This window comes from Cuculus canorus, chromosome 3, assembly GCF_017976375.1.
Source record: "Cuculus canorus isolate bCucCan1 chromosome 3, bCucCan1.pri, whole genome shotgun sequence".
NCBI lineage: Eukaryota > Metazoa > Chordata > Aves > Cuculiformes > Cuculidae > Cuculus > Cuculus canorus.
In genome coordinates, this window is record NC_071403.1 from 54,938,878 (window position 1) to 54,955,363 (window position 16,486).

Here is a 16,486-nt window from a genome sequence, read left to right on the forward strand (position 1 = left end):
CTTAGCTAATGGAAAATGGTTAGAAAAAGTGGAGGTGGTTGGACCCAGACAATTAAAAGACTTAAGGTAACAGTCATTAGGTTGGAAAAAAAGTGCTATGTGATCAGGAGACAATAAAGAACGCAGAATATGCAGCAGTCATTCCCTACGTCTTCTACAGAGAGAGAGAAGTATTGTTTTGTGCCAGCTGTGGAAACTATATATGTATGAGAGCTTCAGCCTCCTGTAGAAGCCCTTTTGTTAGTCCTTTCTGAAAGCATCTGAAGTATGCCTCATAGATTAGGAAGAAGTGTTTCTACTCTGGTGAAACTTCTTCAGTTTTATAATTGCAGTAATGGATGTGTTTGTAGACCTTTTTTGTTGTAGTCCGAAGTACTTTGTCTGTGGTCTGTAGTTGTCCCAGAGGCCTCCCAAATTGTCTTGTGCTACGACACTCTACTGCTGGGCACTAATGAAAAAAGTTACATTGCTTTGAGGATGTAAACAGAAGAGCTGAGAATCTGGCCCAAGCAGAATTATAGCATTACGTGATTTATTTAGGTGGTTTTGCAGCCTTTTGCAGCTGGTATATCCAAAAATAATAGAATTATTTTGCATTAAAATAGGTGTCTCGTGTGATCTGCTAGTACAGATAAATATACCAGTGACAATTTTATTTCCTTAAAGTATAGTGCTAATCTGTCTGTCCGGGAGGTGGTTTGTTGTGTTTGATGGAAGAAGAGAAGGAAAGAATGAGTAGGCCAAGCCATGTGTGGATAGGTTAGTTGTCTTGGTGTGCTAATCTTAAAAACAAAAGGAAACAAAAAACCCTGATCCAAACTAAAACAAAAGGCTTTCTACGGTATGTTAGCAGCAAAAGGAGGACTAAAAACGACATTTGTCCATTACTTGAGGAGATTGGTCACCTCACAAAGAGGGGTGGAGATAAAGCAGACACATAAGGCCTTCTTAGTCTCTGTCTTTAGCGCAAATGGTGGTGCCTGTGACCCCTTGAGCCCTGGGCTGGAGCACTGTGACTAGGGGAGTGGTAAGCTCCCAGTTGACTTTCAACTTGTACAATGTTTGCTGCTGCAGCGGAATGTGCACAAGTCTGTGGGGCCTAATGAAATGAATTCCAAGGTGCTGAAGAAGTTGGCCAATGTTATTGCAGGACCTCTTTGCTATACATCAGTGATCTTGGGAATCTGGCGAGGTTCTACTTGACTGGAAGCTAGGAGATGCAATTCCAATTTTCAAGTAGGACAAGAAAGTTAGTAGTAAGAAGAAAGTGGTAGTTATAGACTTGTCAGTCTCACTTCACTTCCTGATAAAATTATGGAGAAGATTATTTTGGCTGTTATTGAAAAATGCTTCAGAGACAGGGTAGTCATCGGTCAAAGTCAACGTGGGTTCATGGAAGGCAAACCATGCCTTACTAAATATCCCTTTATGACAAGCTTATCCACCTAGTGGACAAAGAGAGGGCAATGAATGTGGTTGAGTTTGGGATTATTTGATTTTTGTAATGTATTTTTGTTTGGTTTTAATTTTATTAGGTTTTTTAATTATTATTTTAGCAAAGCTTTTGATAATATCTCTCACAACATCCTTCTGTTCAAGTTGTCCAGCATATAACTAGGCTTGTGCACAATATGATGGGTGAAGAGTTGGGCTCAAAGAGTTGGAGTAAATGATGTAACATTTGGCTGGTGGCCAGCCACTAGAGTGTTCCTCAGGGCTAAATTTTAGGACCAGTTCTCTTCAATGTTTTTCTCAGTGGTATGCACAAAGGAGTTGAGTATGTACTAAGTAAGTTTGCCAATGATACTAAAGTAGGAGGGAGCCGTTGATTCCCTCAAGAGCAGAAGGGCCTTACAAAGAGGTCTTGAATAGACTGTATAGACTATGAGTACTGTGCATTAGGCACAGTGTAGATAACCGGTTGAAAGAAGTGACCTTCCCACCATAACTGGCATTGGTGCAGCCTCCCCTCGAGTACTGTGTGCGCCTCTGAGTTCCACAGTATAAGAAGTAAATATATTAGTGTGTCTAAAGGAGAGTAATGAAGTTGGTGAGAATACTAGGAGAAGAGCTAAGCAAGGAGAAGAGGAGACTGGAGGGTGACCCTGTTGCTGTCTACAACTTCCTTATGAGAGGGAGCGGAGAGTGTGGTGCTGATCTCATCTCTCTGGCGTATGGTGATAGGACTTGAGGGAACAGCTTAAAGGTCTGCTAGGATAAGATCAAGTTAGATATTGGGAAAAGATTTTTCACTGAGGAGAGTGGTGAAGCACTGGAACAAGCTCCCCAAGGAAGTGGTCGTGGCCCCAGGCCTGTCTGTGTTCAAGAGGCATTTAGACAATGCTCTTAGATATGTGATTTAACTTTTTCAGGTTGCCTTGAAAATCAGACTTTATCCAAATATAACTTAACAAATATTAATTACAAGCTAAATATGCTAACTCTTACATATATTGGTCCATTTCCTTACAAAGATTTCATCATGTTTTCCAGAGGAAAAATAGGTAACTGCCATTTACTGTTCTTGGATGTTGTTGAAACTGTCATGATTCTATGATGGCTTTGGCTGAAGAGCAATTAATTTTCTGTCTTTTCTTTTTCTTTGAGATAGGTGGGCAACTCAAGGTTTTGATTTTCTTCAAGCCATTGAACCAGCATTTATTTCAGCTCTCCCAGAAGATGACTTCTTGGTATGGAATAAGTTGTTCTGCTCGTTGTTTATTTCTAAATAGAAGGTGAAGCTATCAGTGTATATTATCAGGGATTTTCTTTTACAGCTATGTCTGAATACAGATGCTGTTCTGAAACAGTTGCTGATGTATATAACTGATGATGTTGCTATCTCTTCAGTTTGTATGATTCTGAGCAGAGTATGCTTGTGACTATTGACATTAATGATTTCAGATTGCTGATGAGTTGCCGGTACTATCCTGGGAGGCTACCTCCCTTTGTCTCTTGGTAAATTTTACAGCACCTTTTCTGCAGAGTTACTATTTATAGTTGTCATAATAAATTTATGGATATAAACTTCAGAAGCTTAGTTAGTAGCCAGAGTTCATTTATGGGTGTGAATACAAAATCACAATTGTTTCAAGGTAATTTCTTCAAATTGTGCCATGAAACAGACATCAGACCATCTTTTTTCTCTATTTGCTATGTAAAAATAGTAGACTAAACCTGGCTTTTCTGTGTGCTCTGCCTTCCTCGTTTTCCTGGGAAAATAAAATTTTGCAAATTTATTTCTCTATCTTGATAAAGTACTACAGAAAGCACAGTTGCCACAAGATAGCAGAATGCAGGTCAGCACCTCTGATTATTATTAATTTCAAGATGTGTTATGAAATGCCAACCACATTAATCTTGCACGATATAGGAACTGTATAATTCAGCCTTTTTTACATATATTTTTATCAAGAATTTCTATGTAAGTTATGTTTTAGTCCCATGTGTGTGTTGTTGGGAAAGTGTTGTCTACCCAGATGACTTGTATTTGAAATACACTAACATTGTAGCTTTTGAAGTGTGTTTTTTGTGGATGGAGTGAAGTCAGACTCGGAATATGGGAGAGAAAGGGTTGAAACCAAGACCTTAACCACGTATCTGAACTTCTGCTTTCTTAAACTAGATTTCAGTTTTGGAGAACATCACTTGAAGCTGCTTTGATTAGTTTGACTTCTGTATAACACAGGTCACAGCATTTCACATAGAAATGCATATGCCTATCTTAATCTATCTTAATAGCATAGAATAACAGTCAAGATCTAAAGCTGAGATTCTGGCTCAGTCTGAGTTGAGATATACCAGTCACAGACTAAATATTTTTTCTTTTTTTAATTAAAAAAAAAAAAGTGGTGTTTTTTTTCTGGCTAATCTAGCTTCAGGTTTTTTTAAGACTTAACTTCAAGTCTTTGCTAAATTGGTGAATTTCCGGAAGAAACTTTCAGTAGTCTGAATGACTAGTATAGAGAAGTGGCCTTCATAGCAACTGTACCCAAGGACATAATTTTTATTCTTTATTGTGAAGACATATTTTGTCCCTGGTGTTCTGACAAGGGAATTGAACCAGAGGAAGACTTAGTAACTTGTCTGAGGTTAGGTACATGGAGAATAGGACACCAGGAATCAGGCTTAGATTGCCTGAGCCCCAGTTCAGTGGCTTAACTATTAAACACCCTTTCATGAAAATTTTGCTGATGTCATGGTTAGATAAGGAAAGTGCATTTCTTTTAATATGCATTGCTTCATATTTATTGTTTTACAGACTTCAGTTTTGTGATTCAGGCTATAATACTCTCACCTGTTTTCTTTGGGTGTTCCTTCTTAGGATGGGGAGAGGAAGGGAAAAGGTTCTTGCAGCTTGATTTTTAATTTTTGTCAACAATGGAACCTGTTAAGTTCTGCTAGCATTATATTATGAAATGCTCCTTATGATGTATCATTGTTCATTTCTTATGGTTATCTAATTTTGACAAGGTCAAAAGGCTAAACGAGGATAAGACTTCCAGCTTAAAAAATTCATCAATGAAGTCCAAACCTTAATGTGGATCGAGAATTTTAATATAGTAGATAGAAAGTAAAGGTGCTTACTTGACAGATTATATACTGCACCAGTGTCGTTTTAACAGCTTTACCATATGACTGTCAACTGTCTTGTAACATAAAACATCACTGTTTTTTCGGTTTGTCTTTTCTAGAGTTTACAAGCTCTGATGAATGAATGCATTGGCCATGTTATTGGAAAGCCTCATAGTCCTGTTACAGGTTTGTACCTTGGTAAGGCAGAAGTTACTGGCATTTGTTTTGAAGTTTTGCTGCTGTGTTACAGAATTTTGATTGTGAAGTAATTTTAAAATGCTAGAAGTATCTATAAAAGGATTTTTAAGCTTTTTATGATTGTTAATGTGAAACCATTATTGCCTAATAAAGTGTAAACGCACGGTGGTTTTACTCAAGAAATTTAAAAGCTTTACAGATGTTTTCTTCTGATTTTGTCCTTGAATTCCTCTGAAGTCTTAGTGATCTTCTGGAAAAGGATTGATTTTATTAATTTATTTTTTTATTTAAAGGTTGGGTAAAGAAGTGATTATTGCTTTAAGGAGGCAATCTCAGCCCCCCTTCACAAAATTTAATTGTAGCACTGCAGATATTTAGACTTCTGATGGACTTTATGTATGTATTGAGGTACAGAGGAGTTACATCTGAGAGCTTGACAACAGAGCTGAGCGAAATAGTTCAGTGATAGCACGAAATTTGTCATAGTGCAAAAAAAAATTTTGGCACTAGAGTGAAAGGAACATATTTCATTTTTTATCTTGAGAAAGTGATGTTTCCTCAGCATCCATTATAGGTATCTCTTTCTCAGCATTGTTTCTGTTTTCCTCCTCCCGAGTCCATTGGCTTGTTTAACTTGCAGAATACCATGTCTTTTCTTTCTCCTGATGTCCACTTCCTGGACGGGGTTGGTGGCAGAAGACATGAAGGGAAGGTACTTTGACTCAGGGAAGAGGGAGTTTTGCAGTATTTCGGCAAAGTTTCAGTATGGATGTAATTTTGATGAGAAACTCCTATTGCTGAGAAATCTTTCACAGTGAAAGACACTCCAATCCTTGGAAAGAAACATTGTCAAAAATAAACTTTAGACAAGTTCTGTACTGTACATTCATTTTTGATACTATTTTCCAGAGGAAGGCCCTTTCTGGGTAAATCACTTGTGTGATGATCCCAACATACCGTTATCTCTTGTAAATGCTGTTGCAGACACAGCAGATTAGACACACTAAATGGTTTGACAGCTTTTGACTCAGAGGTAAGGTAGCTCAGACTTGAACTGCAGGCTGAAATTTCAAGATGTGAAATAAACTTCTGCAGCCATGGTGCAGTTTTAATTATATTGCAGATACCCCTTTCTGTCTTGTGATCAGGAGAAAAATAAGAATTCCCAGTTCCATTTGCATACCTGATTGAGAGACTTAAACTGACTATGATCTTTACTGATTTTCCCAAAGCTGAGGATCCAGTTGTGTTCATGCTGCTGGCTAGCTGGGAGTCTTCTGCTGTTTTTTCCTGTGTTTTTGTTTTATTAAATAGCCCATGTCCACCTGAGTGGGTTATATTCTGCCTTCTTGGTCTTCTGCTAGTGTCCTTGAGAATTATAACAGGACAACCTACACCTGGCCCTGGCATCTTTACTTGTCCTGGTAGTGCAAACAAGCAGGAATTCAGTTTGCTTTGATTAACCCAGCCTGGCAGAAAGTACTGATTAATGTTTTGATGGGCAAATCAGCTGTCTTGCGAAGTGACTGCCACAATATTTTTCTGGCTAATTAAGGAGGGATTGAGGGAAGGGGGAAACAATGTGGACTACTTTTAAGGGCACTGAATGAGCTAGGCATGAAGACAAAGACCACTCATTTAGGTTTGACCCTGTCCCTTCTTACCACTTCTTTGGGGCAGACTGTCATGAGGGGCATTATTATGGATAAAAGTATTGTGTGTGAGTTTTTCATAGCTAAATTTGCTTTCTGTTATCTTGGGGAAAACTAATTCTGATGCAAAAGGAACATAATCACACTGTTTGCTTTTTAATTATTATTTGGTTTATTATTTTGCAATAAGATAGTAAATCATCTTTAATCTGTGAGATTGAAATAATGAAGGTGTAGTTGCAGTGAAGTAAGCACACATCTTCTGATTTCTAGTTTTTAATTGGAGACTTTTCATTATGTTATAGATGTTTCATGATACAGTAATATGAATAATGGCAATACATACAATTGATTTGTTGAATGTTGCAATAATTTGGATTTTTCTTAAAGGATAAGAAAATACATGTCAGTTTACATTTAACTTTGTAAAATAGGAATTTGTTTTAATTTTGTGTCTCGAAGTGGTCATAATGAAGTTTTTCTGTCATCTGAGTAAATGTGCTACCTTTTTTATGTTTGCAGCTATTCATCGAAATAGTCCCCGTCCTGTAAAAGTACCTCGGTGCCATAGTGATCCACCAAATCCTCATCTTATTATCCCCACGCCTGAAGGCTTCAGGTATTTAGCATTAGAACAGAGTTCTGAACTGGTTTATCCTCTTTGGCTGTGCTGGCTGTCAGTAAGTGGAACCCCTTTTCTTTCTTGTTGAGGGCAAAACAGGTAGAAAAAAGTCAGCATGTTAATGATCTGAATTTTATCCATGTGCTTTTAAGTATGGTATCATTTCTTCTACCCTCCCCACTCCTCCTTACTCTACAGCTTTTAATGGTGCATGCTTTCTCACTTTGAAGACATTCTTATCTTCTTTGACTTTCCTGAAAACAATGTTTCAATGTAACAAGCTTTAAGTCAATGAAAACTGCTCATTAACAAGACTTTTGTTTCCTTCCACACTTGGAATGTCAGTGTAGGTACCTGTGACAGTGCCTTCTGTAGTTTAGCATAGTTAAGACTTAAAAATGTAATGTACTGGACTATGGTGGCATTTCTGCGTCATTACCAGCCTGCTGTGAAGACACTTAAAGCAATGGATGGTTTTGCTTCCCTTTGACATGAGAATTAATGCAAAAATAGTTTTAAAACTTCAAAGCAAACTTTACTATGAATATTTTTACACAAAGAAAGGGCCTTATTTTTCAAGATAATCAGCACAGTGTCAGACACTGCACTTGGCTGTTTTGAAAGTTGTTTAGCTGTTGGCAGAACAGAAACTACTAGTACTCTAAGGATTTGAAGATCTTTTCTTTTTTTTTTTGAAGATTATTATTTTTGTATGTATTAATACTCCCTGACACTTCTTTCTAGATCCAAAATTGTTCCACATAAAAGTGTTTATGTATTTGGAAAAACTTTTGAAATCAGGCCTCATTATGCACACTTCAAAATTTTATTTTGAAAATAAACTTTCAAGTCCATACATTTAAAATTTTTTTTAAACTGTTTCCTGAAGTTTTTCTTCTTGCCGCAGCACACGGAATGTCCCTTGTGATACACGGAACCATTGCAGCGTTGCTGTCAGTCGCCCCGCTCCCGTTGGTAGCGACTCAGCTCAACCCAAAACTGTCAGCAGTGCAAATGATACCAGGTAGCTCTGCTCCATGATGTAGCAGCCTCATTCTATTTACATCACCCATATAACTGTTTCTGCATACTTGCATCCTATTAGATCATTTGCACTATGCTTTTCTGTCCCATCATGTCTTCCACTGGCTCCTTCATTCATTTTTAACTTGAGCAAAATCTTATATCTTGGACACATATGAAAAGACCGCTTTCAGATTTTAAATGTCTTAATGTTGTGGTAGTTGAAGCATGCGGTTCTGATGTAGATCACAAATTTGCTCAGTAAAAATGTCTGTGAGATTAACATATGCCAGTCGGTTATTTGATATAACTTTACTAAATAATTAGTATTGGTAAGTAACGCTTTGCACTAAGATGACTGTAACATGCAAAGAAGCCTGAAAGTTTTTTTTTTTAATGTTGGCTAACGGTTTTGGTGCTGTTGTTGTCTGCCATAAATATTTTGAAATACTACATAGTAGCAAACAAAGAATTAAACACATAAGATTTCAGGAGGATTTTTTTTTTATTATTTCTTGCTGCGCCCTTGGCTTCTTAGAGTTGTGCAGAATAAACTTAATATGAAAAAAAGCCATTCCTGTGTAAGGATATGTTACAGAAACCACTCCTGTATGGTCTGTTTGCAGAGGTCATGAGTGAACTTTTTGGCAGATCTGTGTTAGTATCTTTCTTGCTCTTTGGCCTCTGATTTGGCTGTGGAATTTCAGACTATCTTTCTTCTCATACCGCTGGCAGACCATTGACGTGTCTCCCAAGTTACCTAAATTTATTCTTATACTTTTTTTACCCCTGCATCCCTGACTCTGAAAAATCCTGCTATTCGTGATATGATATTTACACCAATACACGCAGCATGGGCAGTAAGAAGGGGGAGCTGGAAGCTGTTGTAGGGCAAGGTGACTACGATGTCGTTGCCATCACAGAAACATGGTGGGATGACTCATATAACTGGAGTACAGCTGGGGGGGGGGGTATAAACTCTTCAGACGGGACAGGAAAGGTAGAAAAGGAGGCGGGGTAGCACTCTACGTTAAAGAGTGCTTTGGTACCCTTGAGCTGGATTATGGTGAGGAAGGGACTGAGTGCCTATGGGTTAAAATCAGAGGAGCCCACAAGAAGGCAGACGTTGTGATGGGAGTCTGTTACAGACTACCCATTACAAGAAGGGTTGCAGGGAGGATCCAGGGAACTACAGACATGTCAGTCTGACCTCAGTGCCGGGGAAAGTCATGGAACAGGTAATCTTGAGTGCTATCATGAAGCACATGCAAGAGAACTGGGTGATCAGGCCCAGTCAACACAGGCACATGAAAGGCAGGTCCTGCCAAACTAACCTGATCGCCTTCTATGACAAAATCACTCGACTACTGGATGGGGGAAAGGCTGTGGATGTAGTCTTCTTGGACTTTGGTAAAGCCTTTGACACAGTTTCTCACAGCATTCTGCTGCAGAAGCTGTCAGCCTCTGGCCTGGACAGACGCACACTCTCCTGGGTTGAAAACTGGTTGGATGGCCGGGCCCAGAGAGTGGTGGTAAATGGAGTTAACCCCAGCTGGAGGCCAGTCACAAATGGGGTTCCTCAGGGCTCGGTACTGGGTCCAGCCCTGTTCAGTGTCTTTATCAATGACCTGGATGAAGGCATTGAGTGCACCCTCAGCAAGTTTGCGGATGACACTAAGCTGGGTGAAAGCGTGGATCTGCTGGAGGGTAGGGAGGCTCTGCAAAGGGATCTGAACAGGCTGGACTGCTGGGGTGAGGCCCATGGCATGAGGTTTAACAAGGCCAAATGCTGGGTCCTGCACTTGGGGTACAACAACCCTATGCAGTGCTACAGACTAGGAGAAGAGTGGCTGGAGAGCTGTACAGAGGAGAAGGACCTGGGGGTGCTGGTTGACAGCGGACTGAACATGAGCCAGCAGTGTGCCCAGGTGGTCAAGAAGGCCAATGGCATCTTGGCTTGTATCAGAAACGGTGTGACCAGCAGGTCCAGGGAGGTTATTCTCCCTTTGTACTCGGCCCTTGTGAGACTGCACCTTGAGTACTGTGTTCAGTTCTGGGCCTCTCACCGCAAGAAGGATGTTGAGGCTCTGGAGCATGTCCAGAGAAGAGCAACAAAGCTGGTGGGGGGGCTGGAGAGCAAGTCTTACGAGGAGCAGCTGAGAGAGCTGGGGTTGTTTAGCCTGGAGAAGAGGAGGCTGAGGGGAGACCTTATTGCTCTCTACAACTACCTGAAAGGAGGTTGTGGAGAGGAGGGTGCTGGCCTCTTCTCCCAAGTGACTGAGGACAGGACAAGGGGGAATGGCCTGAAGCTCTGCCAAGGGAGGTTCAGGCTGGATATCAGAAAAAAATTTTTCACAGACGGAGTCATTGGGCACTGGAACAGGCTGCCCAGGGAGGTGGTCGAGTCACCTCTCTGAAGGTGTTTAAGGAACAGGTAATGAAATGCTTAGGGGCATGGTCTAGGGAGTCTTAGGCATAGTTGGACTCGGTGATCAGTGGGTCCTTTCCAACCTGGTGCTTCTGTGATTATCTTAAGGTTTATAAATAGCTTTCTGGATTCATATGTCTACTGCAGAGTACCAAAAACTCCCTGGTACAGGAGATCTGTATGAATGGAAATGCCTGATCTGACTGTATCACATGGCTGTAGAGAAAAAGAACAGGTAGTGAAGGAGCAACAGGTTGATGGTGACCAAAGTGAGCTTACATATGACTTGATTATGAATTATTTATTTTTTTAATCAATTATTTTCAGTTATTAGCCAGCGAACCATCATGGTTTGTATATTTGTTACCAGATGCACAGCAGAAGCATGAGTTAAGGTATCAAGAGGGAAGTAAGATGCCACTTTATATACAAAAAACTTTCCTGTAAGTCTTTTTTGTTTTATTCTAATAATATATGACTTGCACCCTACAACAGCCTCTGAATGTAGAGCTTATGAGTCTGGGCAATTTTTTGATAATACATACTGAATTTTTGTCATTCAAACTACATGTATTGATTATATATCCTTTGTGCTTCTGTTTTAAGCCTTCTATTGAAAAAGACAGTAGGCAGTAGTCTGCAGCACTGTGCATTTAAAAAGCCCTTTTCAAAAAATAATATTCAGGAGGATTTTTACTGAGAGGTTCTGGCAGCTTTGTAAGTATTTATGGTTTTGAAAATGCAGAACTTGTTGTGTAGACTAATTAACAAATAAACGTATGAAGGGGATTTTTGTTTTCTAGAATACGTACAGCACTTTGAGCCAAGACACATCTTTGAAATTAGTTAATTTTACAAGAGAGAGATAGGAAATATTAGGATAGGATATTTAAATATCCTTTAAATAGATAGGATATTTAAAAATAGGATATTTAATACTTGTGGGCTTTGATATGATTTTATACCACTGAGTGCAATTAACAAGTTTATAATTTGTCATACTTGAATACAGTGATATATTCTTTTAATGTTTTCTGCATGCGTGTCCTACAAAAATATTGATCAAACTATGAAGGTTGGCATTTTGACAGTTTCTTTTAGTTTAAGAAAATAGTCATTAGGAGGAAAAGAAATGAGAATTCTATTTCTTAGTTGCAATCAAGTGCATAATACTTTAATGTATTGTAACATGAAAGATAATGTGAATGCAGCATTTTAGTGAAATCACCTATTTTCAAAAACTTTTCCTAGAACTCTCAAATTTTGCTTTTCTGATGATTGTAAATAAAATATCCCATGATGTTTTTGTTTAAATGCACTGCCTGCATTTTTAAGTAGCATTTTTTTAATGCCCTATATTACCTAGGAAGAATTTGAAGGTCAAAATTATTAAAGTAGCAACAAACTTTTGGAGGCTGTTGGGTTTTTTTAAGGGTTTTGTTTATTGAGGAAGGCAATATATTACGACACGATATATTTATAGCAAATTTCTAGGTTTAATATAGTTTAAAATAAAGTTGCAAACTTCAACACATTGCAGTCTTAGTTATGGATTTCATTTGTTTGTTGTCCAAAAGAGAAATGGAATCTGTTGGATCAAGATTATGGTTTTGTATGCAAGCAGAGTGGAGTCAGGTGCTGTAATAGGACAGAAACAGAAAATTTGTACACTTTCCAGAAACTCTTTATATGTTTATAACATGATTTTAGGCATTAGATATCTATAAAAAGTTGAAGTAGGAACTTTACACATTAGTTGTACTAGGCAGTGCGTAGTGCACAAATGCCACCATAGTTCTATTGAAGTTTTTCTTTAGAAAAAGAAAAATCAGTTTAATGTAACTAGAAAGTAAAAACCAAAGCAGCAATACCTGATTTACATTGAGCTTTCTTGTGGGTATGCATTTATACCAAGTTCCTACTAATGACCTTTATAAACGTTTAATTTTTGATTTGGTTGGGGTTATTACTCATTATTTGATAATTATCCAGAACTGGAGCAGAAATTTAGCAACTCTTCTTCATTTTTTACTCTATTTCTTTTCCTAATAATATGCACACGATCTTTCTGGACACATACAACAAAAGATCTGGGTGGCTAAGATGGACCCAGCGTGGATTTTACACACCTGCATTCAGCGCTATGATACTTAACGTCCTCTGTTCAGCCACTGCTTTGTTTTAGAGGTTGTTTAGCTTTGCTTGTTTTTTAAGCTCTTCATGCATCTAAAATTGTTGCTTTGTATGTACTGAGAATAACCTCAGCCTTGCTGATTAAAACCTGAACTTCCTGAAGGGAGAGTACTCAGGGTTTTCACTAGTTCAGTTTTAGTTCCTTCTCAAACTTTTAAAAGATCTAGTTCGCAGTGGTAGGGAGTGCTGTAAAAATAGTAAAAAACAGTGTTAGGGCTGTAGGGAAGTCCTCTCGTAGATGTGTGCATTTTGTGATGCAAGGTATCTTTCATCTTCTGTTTAGCTTATATCTCTATAAAGCACTACCTTAAAGGAGGCATCAGTCACAATTCTTCCCCACTATCCTTTAAAAATCGATAGGGAGCCTTTGTGAAAAGGGAGTTACTGTAGAAAGAATTTCATCAGCAATTTATGACTCTAAAACATGGATGGATTGATCATTATCTTGGGCTGGAGAAAGATGCCTGAAGATTTAAGGATTTAAGAGTCATTCATTTCTCAGTATTATTTCCCTTTCGTTCAGCATGGTTATTCATCTGGGTCTTATTCTGAGGTATCTAATTCTACTCTGTGCTGTCAGAAGGAGCTAGAGCCTCCAGGCAGTCAAGCTGCTGTCACTTAACACTGTTGTTCTTCCCAGCTGGCTTGTAGCTCTGCCCACTAGTTTTAGCTTTACCACTATGGACTATGACTGTATTTGCAGCACACTAGGAGCATACGAATTCAGTTACCACCCTTCATCTGATAATGTTGTTCACATTATCACCCAACTGAATCACTTCTGATACCTGTTCTCTCCAGACTCGATACCAGCTGCATCCTGCCGTAGCTGTCTTAGTAGTATGTTGCAAGTCATTAAAATGGATTCTGTTGTCATAGGTGTGTGACAATTTCAAGATATTTATGCTTTTGAAGCTTAGGGGGTTTTCTTAGAGTGGCATAACTAAAATTACTTTAGGAGTACTTCATCGAGGGTGGAAAAAGTAGTATAGAAGGTGTTTTCAGCTCACCTCTCAGCATCAGTTTTTCTTTCATGTCACTTTCATGGTTCATGTCCTAGGCTTCAGAGGTTCTTTTTCTTTAAAACTGCAGTAAATTGTCACTAAGAGTTATTTAGTGCAATGCAAAGTTAATTAGTACAATGGCTCTTTTTAACAGGGGTTCCAGTGTCCCTGAAAATGACCGACTGGCTTCAATAGCAGCTGAGTTGCAGTTCAGATCCCTTAGTCGTCACTCCAGTCCCACTGAAGAGCGAGAAGGTGATTGTCACAGTAACAGATTGTGGCCTGGATGTCTGTAGATGGTTTCTGTAATTAGCATATTTATTTCTGTTCCCAGTTCTTACCCTTTCCAAAAATTTTTTTCACAGTTTCCCATTCAAAAATCTTAAATTTTTGACTTTTAGACTTACAATGTCAGAGCAAATTCTTCTGTTTTCAGACATATCCACTGTTCTCTTTCATATTGTTTCTTAGTTGTACCTGAAGGAATTTCTTAGTGTCTTACTAAGTTTCAGTGTTCAAAGTGAAATGAGTAACGTGATCGCCGAATCATATACCCCATTTGAGAGTAAATTTCTAAATGCTGTTAATGAGGTATGAACCGGACCCATCAGGACGATGAAGGGTTGTCTGTCCAGTTCTTTAAATACTTGTGTTAGTTGAATCCTGGAAGAAGGGACACGGTGTGTGACTTGATGTCCTGATCAGGGCTTCTCCTTCAGGTTTCCCCCAGTACCCTGTATGTGTGTTTTTTATTACAGCAAATACCTTGAAACATTGATTAAGGTAGTGTGTTCTATGCAAATTAAAATTAAGTACTAAATCTCAAGCGAAGTAGAGCTGATACTTTGGTCATCCTACAAAATAAGGTGGTTTTCTAAGAAAGAAATGCCTTAAAAATGTGTACTAAGGGATGTGGGGGATTTTTTTGTTTGTTTTTGTTAAGCAAGTGTTGAAAATATTCTCTGCCTCATGCTTATTCCCTTTTTTATGTATCTGTATGAATGGGAAACTGGCTTAGGTTGGAATGAATGCAAGTCTTTTTCTAAGGAACCTTAGAAGCTTGTTATTTCTCTAGAACCATCATATCCAAAAGGAGATTCAAGTAGCTCGTCCCGGCGGAGCTGGGAGCTCAGAACTTTAATCAACCAGACCAAAGGTAGGTGTCTAATACTCACTATAGTGTAACATCTATCAAACTAGTGCTGTATTGAAAGGCTGGATCTTAATGCTAGTTGTGAAGAGCTTTTCCTGGCTTTATACGTAGGAAGTTGGGGGAGGTGAATCCTGATTGCAGGTAGAATATACTGCTAACGAAATCACAAGGTGTGCTCTCTGGGGTGGGAGTAATTAAACATCGTAAAAGTTACGTTTTCAGTTTCTGAAAGATGCTAGCAGTGTTGTCCTACAAAATAGGTACATCTATTGCTGTAGGAATTGCTGAAGTTTGCTGTACCTGCACTGCCCAGTTATGAATTGCATGACAGTAGGAAGCACTTCCACACTTCCTAAGGTCTCTCCTCAGTGTGGGATTTTCTTACTTTGGGTATCAAACAGTGTGCAATCCTAGACTGTTTCCGGAATTCAAGGCTCTTACGGGATCCCTTCCTCTCTGCCCTCCTGCTTATTTTTATGAAACTTAAGTGACTCAAATACTTCTGAGAATCCTATACTGTACAGATATGTACAAGTAGCATGCTTGCGCATATTCTAACAGGGTAGAGCCTCGTGAAACATTAGAAAAAAGTTTTTTATCACTAAAAATCTGATCCCTGAATGATGTGGCTCAGACAGGAAGAACAGCAGCCTTTTTTTTTTTTTTATTAATCTAGAAGGCTTATCATTTGTTTGGAACATAAACAGTGAAGGAATTGAGTTTGTTTAATCTAGAAAGGAAGAATGAGGGCAAAACCAGAAAATTTCTTGAAGACTGCTGTAGAGGGAATTTGCCTTATTATCCACTGTGGATAAACCAAGGATTTTAGTATAATTTCGTTTCCTTGACTCAAGCAAGAGATGATTAGAAAAGTACCAGTATCCTCATTTCACTTTAATTTCATATGTGATTCATAAGTGGTACCTTCATATGTGACTGCTGAATTGTTAAATTCATTTCCTACATCTTAAATTAGTGTCGCAAAATAGTTGTTTTCTCTCAGATCATTTCACCTGATATCAAAAAGTAACAAAATATAAGCACATGGAGTATTTCTCAATCAAGAATTTTTTTTTATCACTCTTTTTAGACACTCCTTCCAAGCAAGCACCGATTGAAGCTGTTCAAAAGTCTGTTCAATTGTTTGAAGAAAGGAGATACAGAGAGATGAGGAGGAAGAACATCATTGGCCAAGTTTGTGACACACCGAAATCTTATGATAATGTCATGCATGTAGGTTTGAGAAAAGTGACCTTCAAGTGGCAGAGAGGAAACAAAATCGGTACGTTCATTATATCAAGCTTAATATTTTTGAAGGAAATCTAAGACTATGTTTTGAAATCTTGGGTTACTGCGTATCAGCTTTACTAAGATCAAAATTAAATTGCAAAGTGCTATTGCAGCTAAGATTCCCTTTATGTAGAGCTTCAGTGAAGTTTTTCACTGGTTGAATAACAAGAAACAAGAGGAGGTTTTGGTTAGGACAGTTGCTTATGTATGATCCTGCGATTACTGCATGTGTTCAGTCCTACAGAATATTTGAGTTCTGCTTCTGGAAGAAACAGAAATTTGAATGGAAATAAGCACAAGCTTTGGGATTTGTTTGATGCACCAATATTGTTGTTGTTGTTTAATTCT

General features: G+C 38.5%; 1 protein-coding gene across 6 annotated transcripts in view; it reads left to right on the top strand.

Annotated features, from left to right (window-relative positions):
- The window catches only part of MAP3K4 (mitogen-activated protein kinase kinase kinase 4), a 74,889-nt gene that overhangs the window by 43,256 nt on the left and 15,147 nt on the right, over nt 1-16,486 (top strand). For 3 of the 6 annotated variants that reach the window (XM_054064208.1, XM_054064209.1, XM_054064204.1), the window contains exons 14-20: nt 2,612-2,690; nt 4,695-4,773; nt 6,948-7,044; nt 7,955-8,071; nt 13,850-13,950; nt 14,771-14,851; nt 15,939-16,130. In XM_054064208.1, coding sequence (XP_053920183.1) covers nt 2,612-2,690; nt 4,695-4,773; nt 6,948-7,044; nt 7,955-8,071; nt 13,850-13,950; nt 14,771-14,851; nt 15,939-16,130 — 746 coding nt within the window. The remainder of the gene's footprint in view (nt 1-2,611; nt 2,691-4,694; nt 4,774-6,947; nt 7,045-7,954; nt 8,072-13,849; nt 13,951-14,770; nt 14,852-15,938; nt 16,131-16,486) is intronic. The other 3 variants (XM_054064205.1, XM_054064206.1, XM_054064207.1) reach the window with 3 other exon arrangements.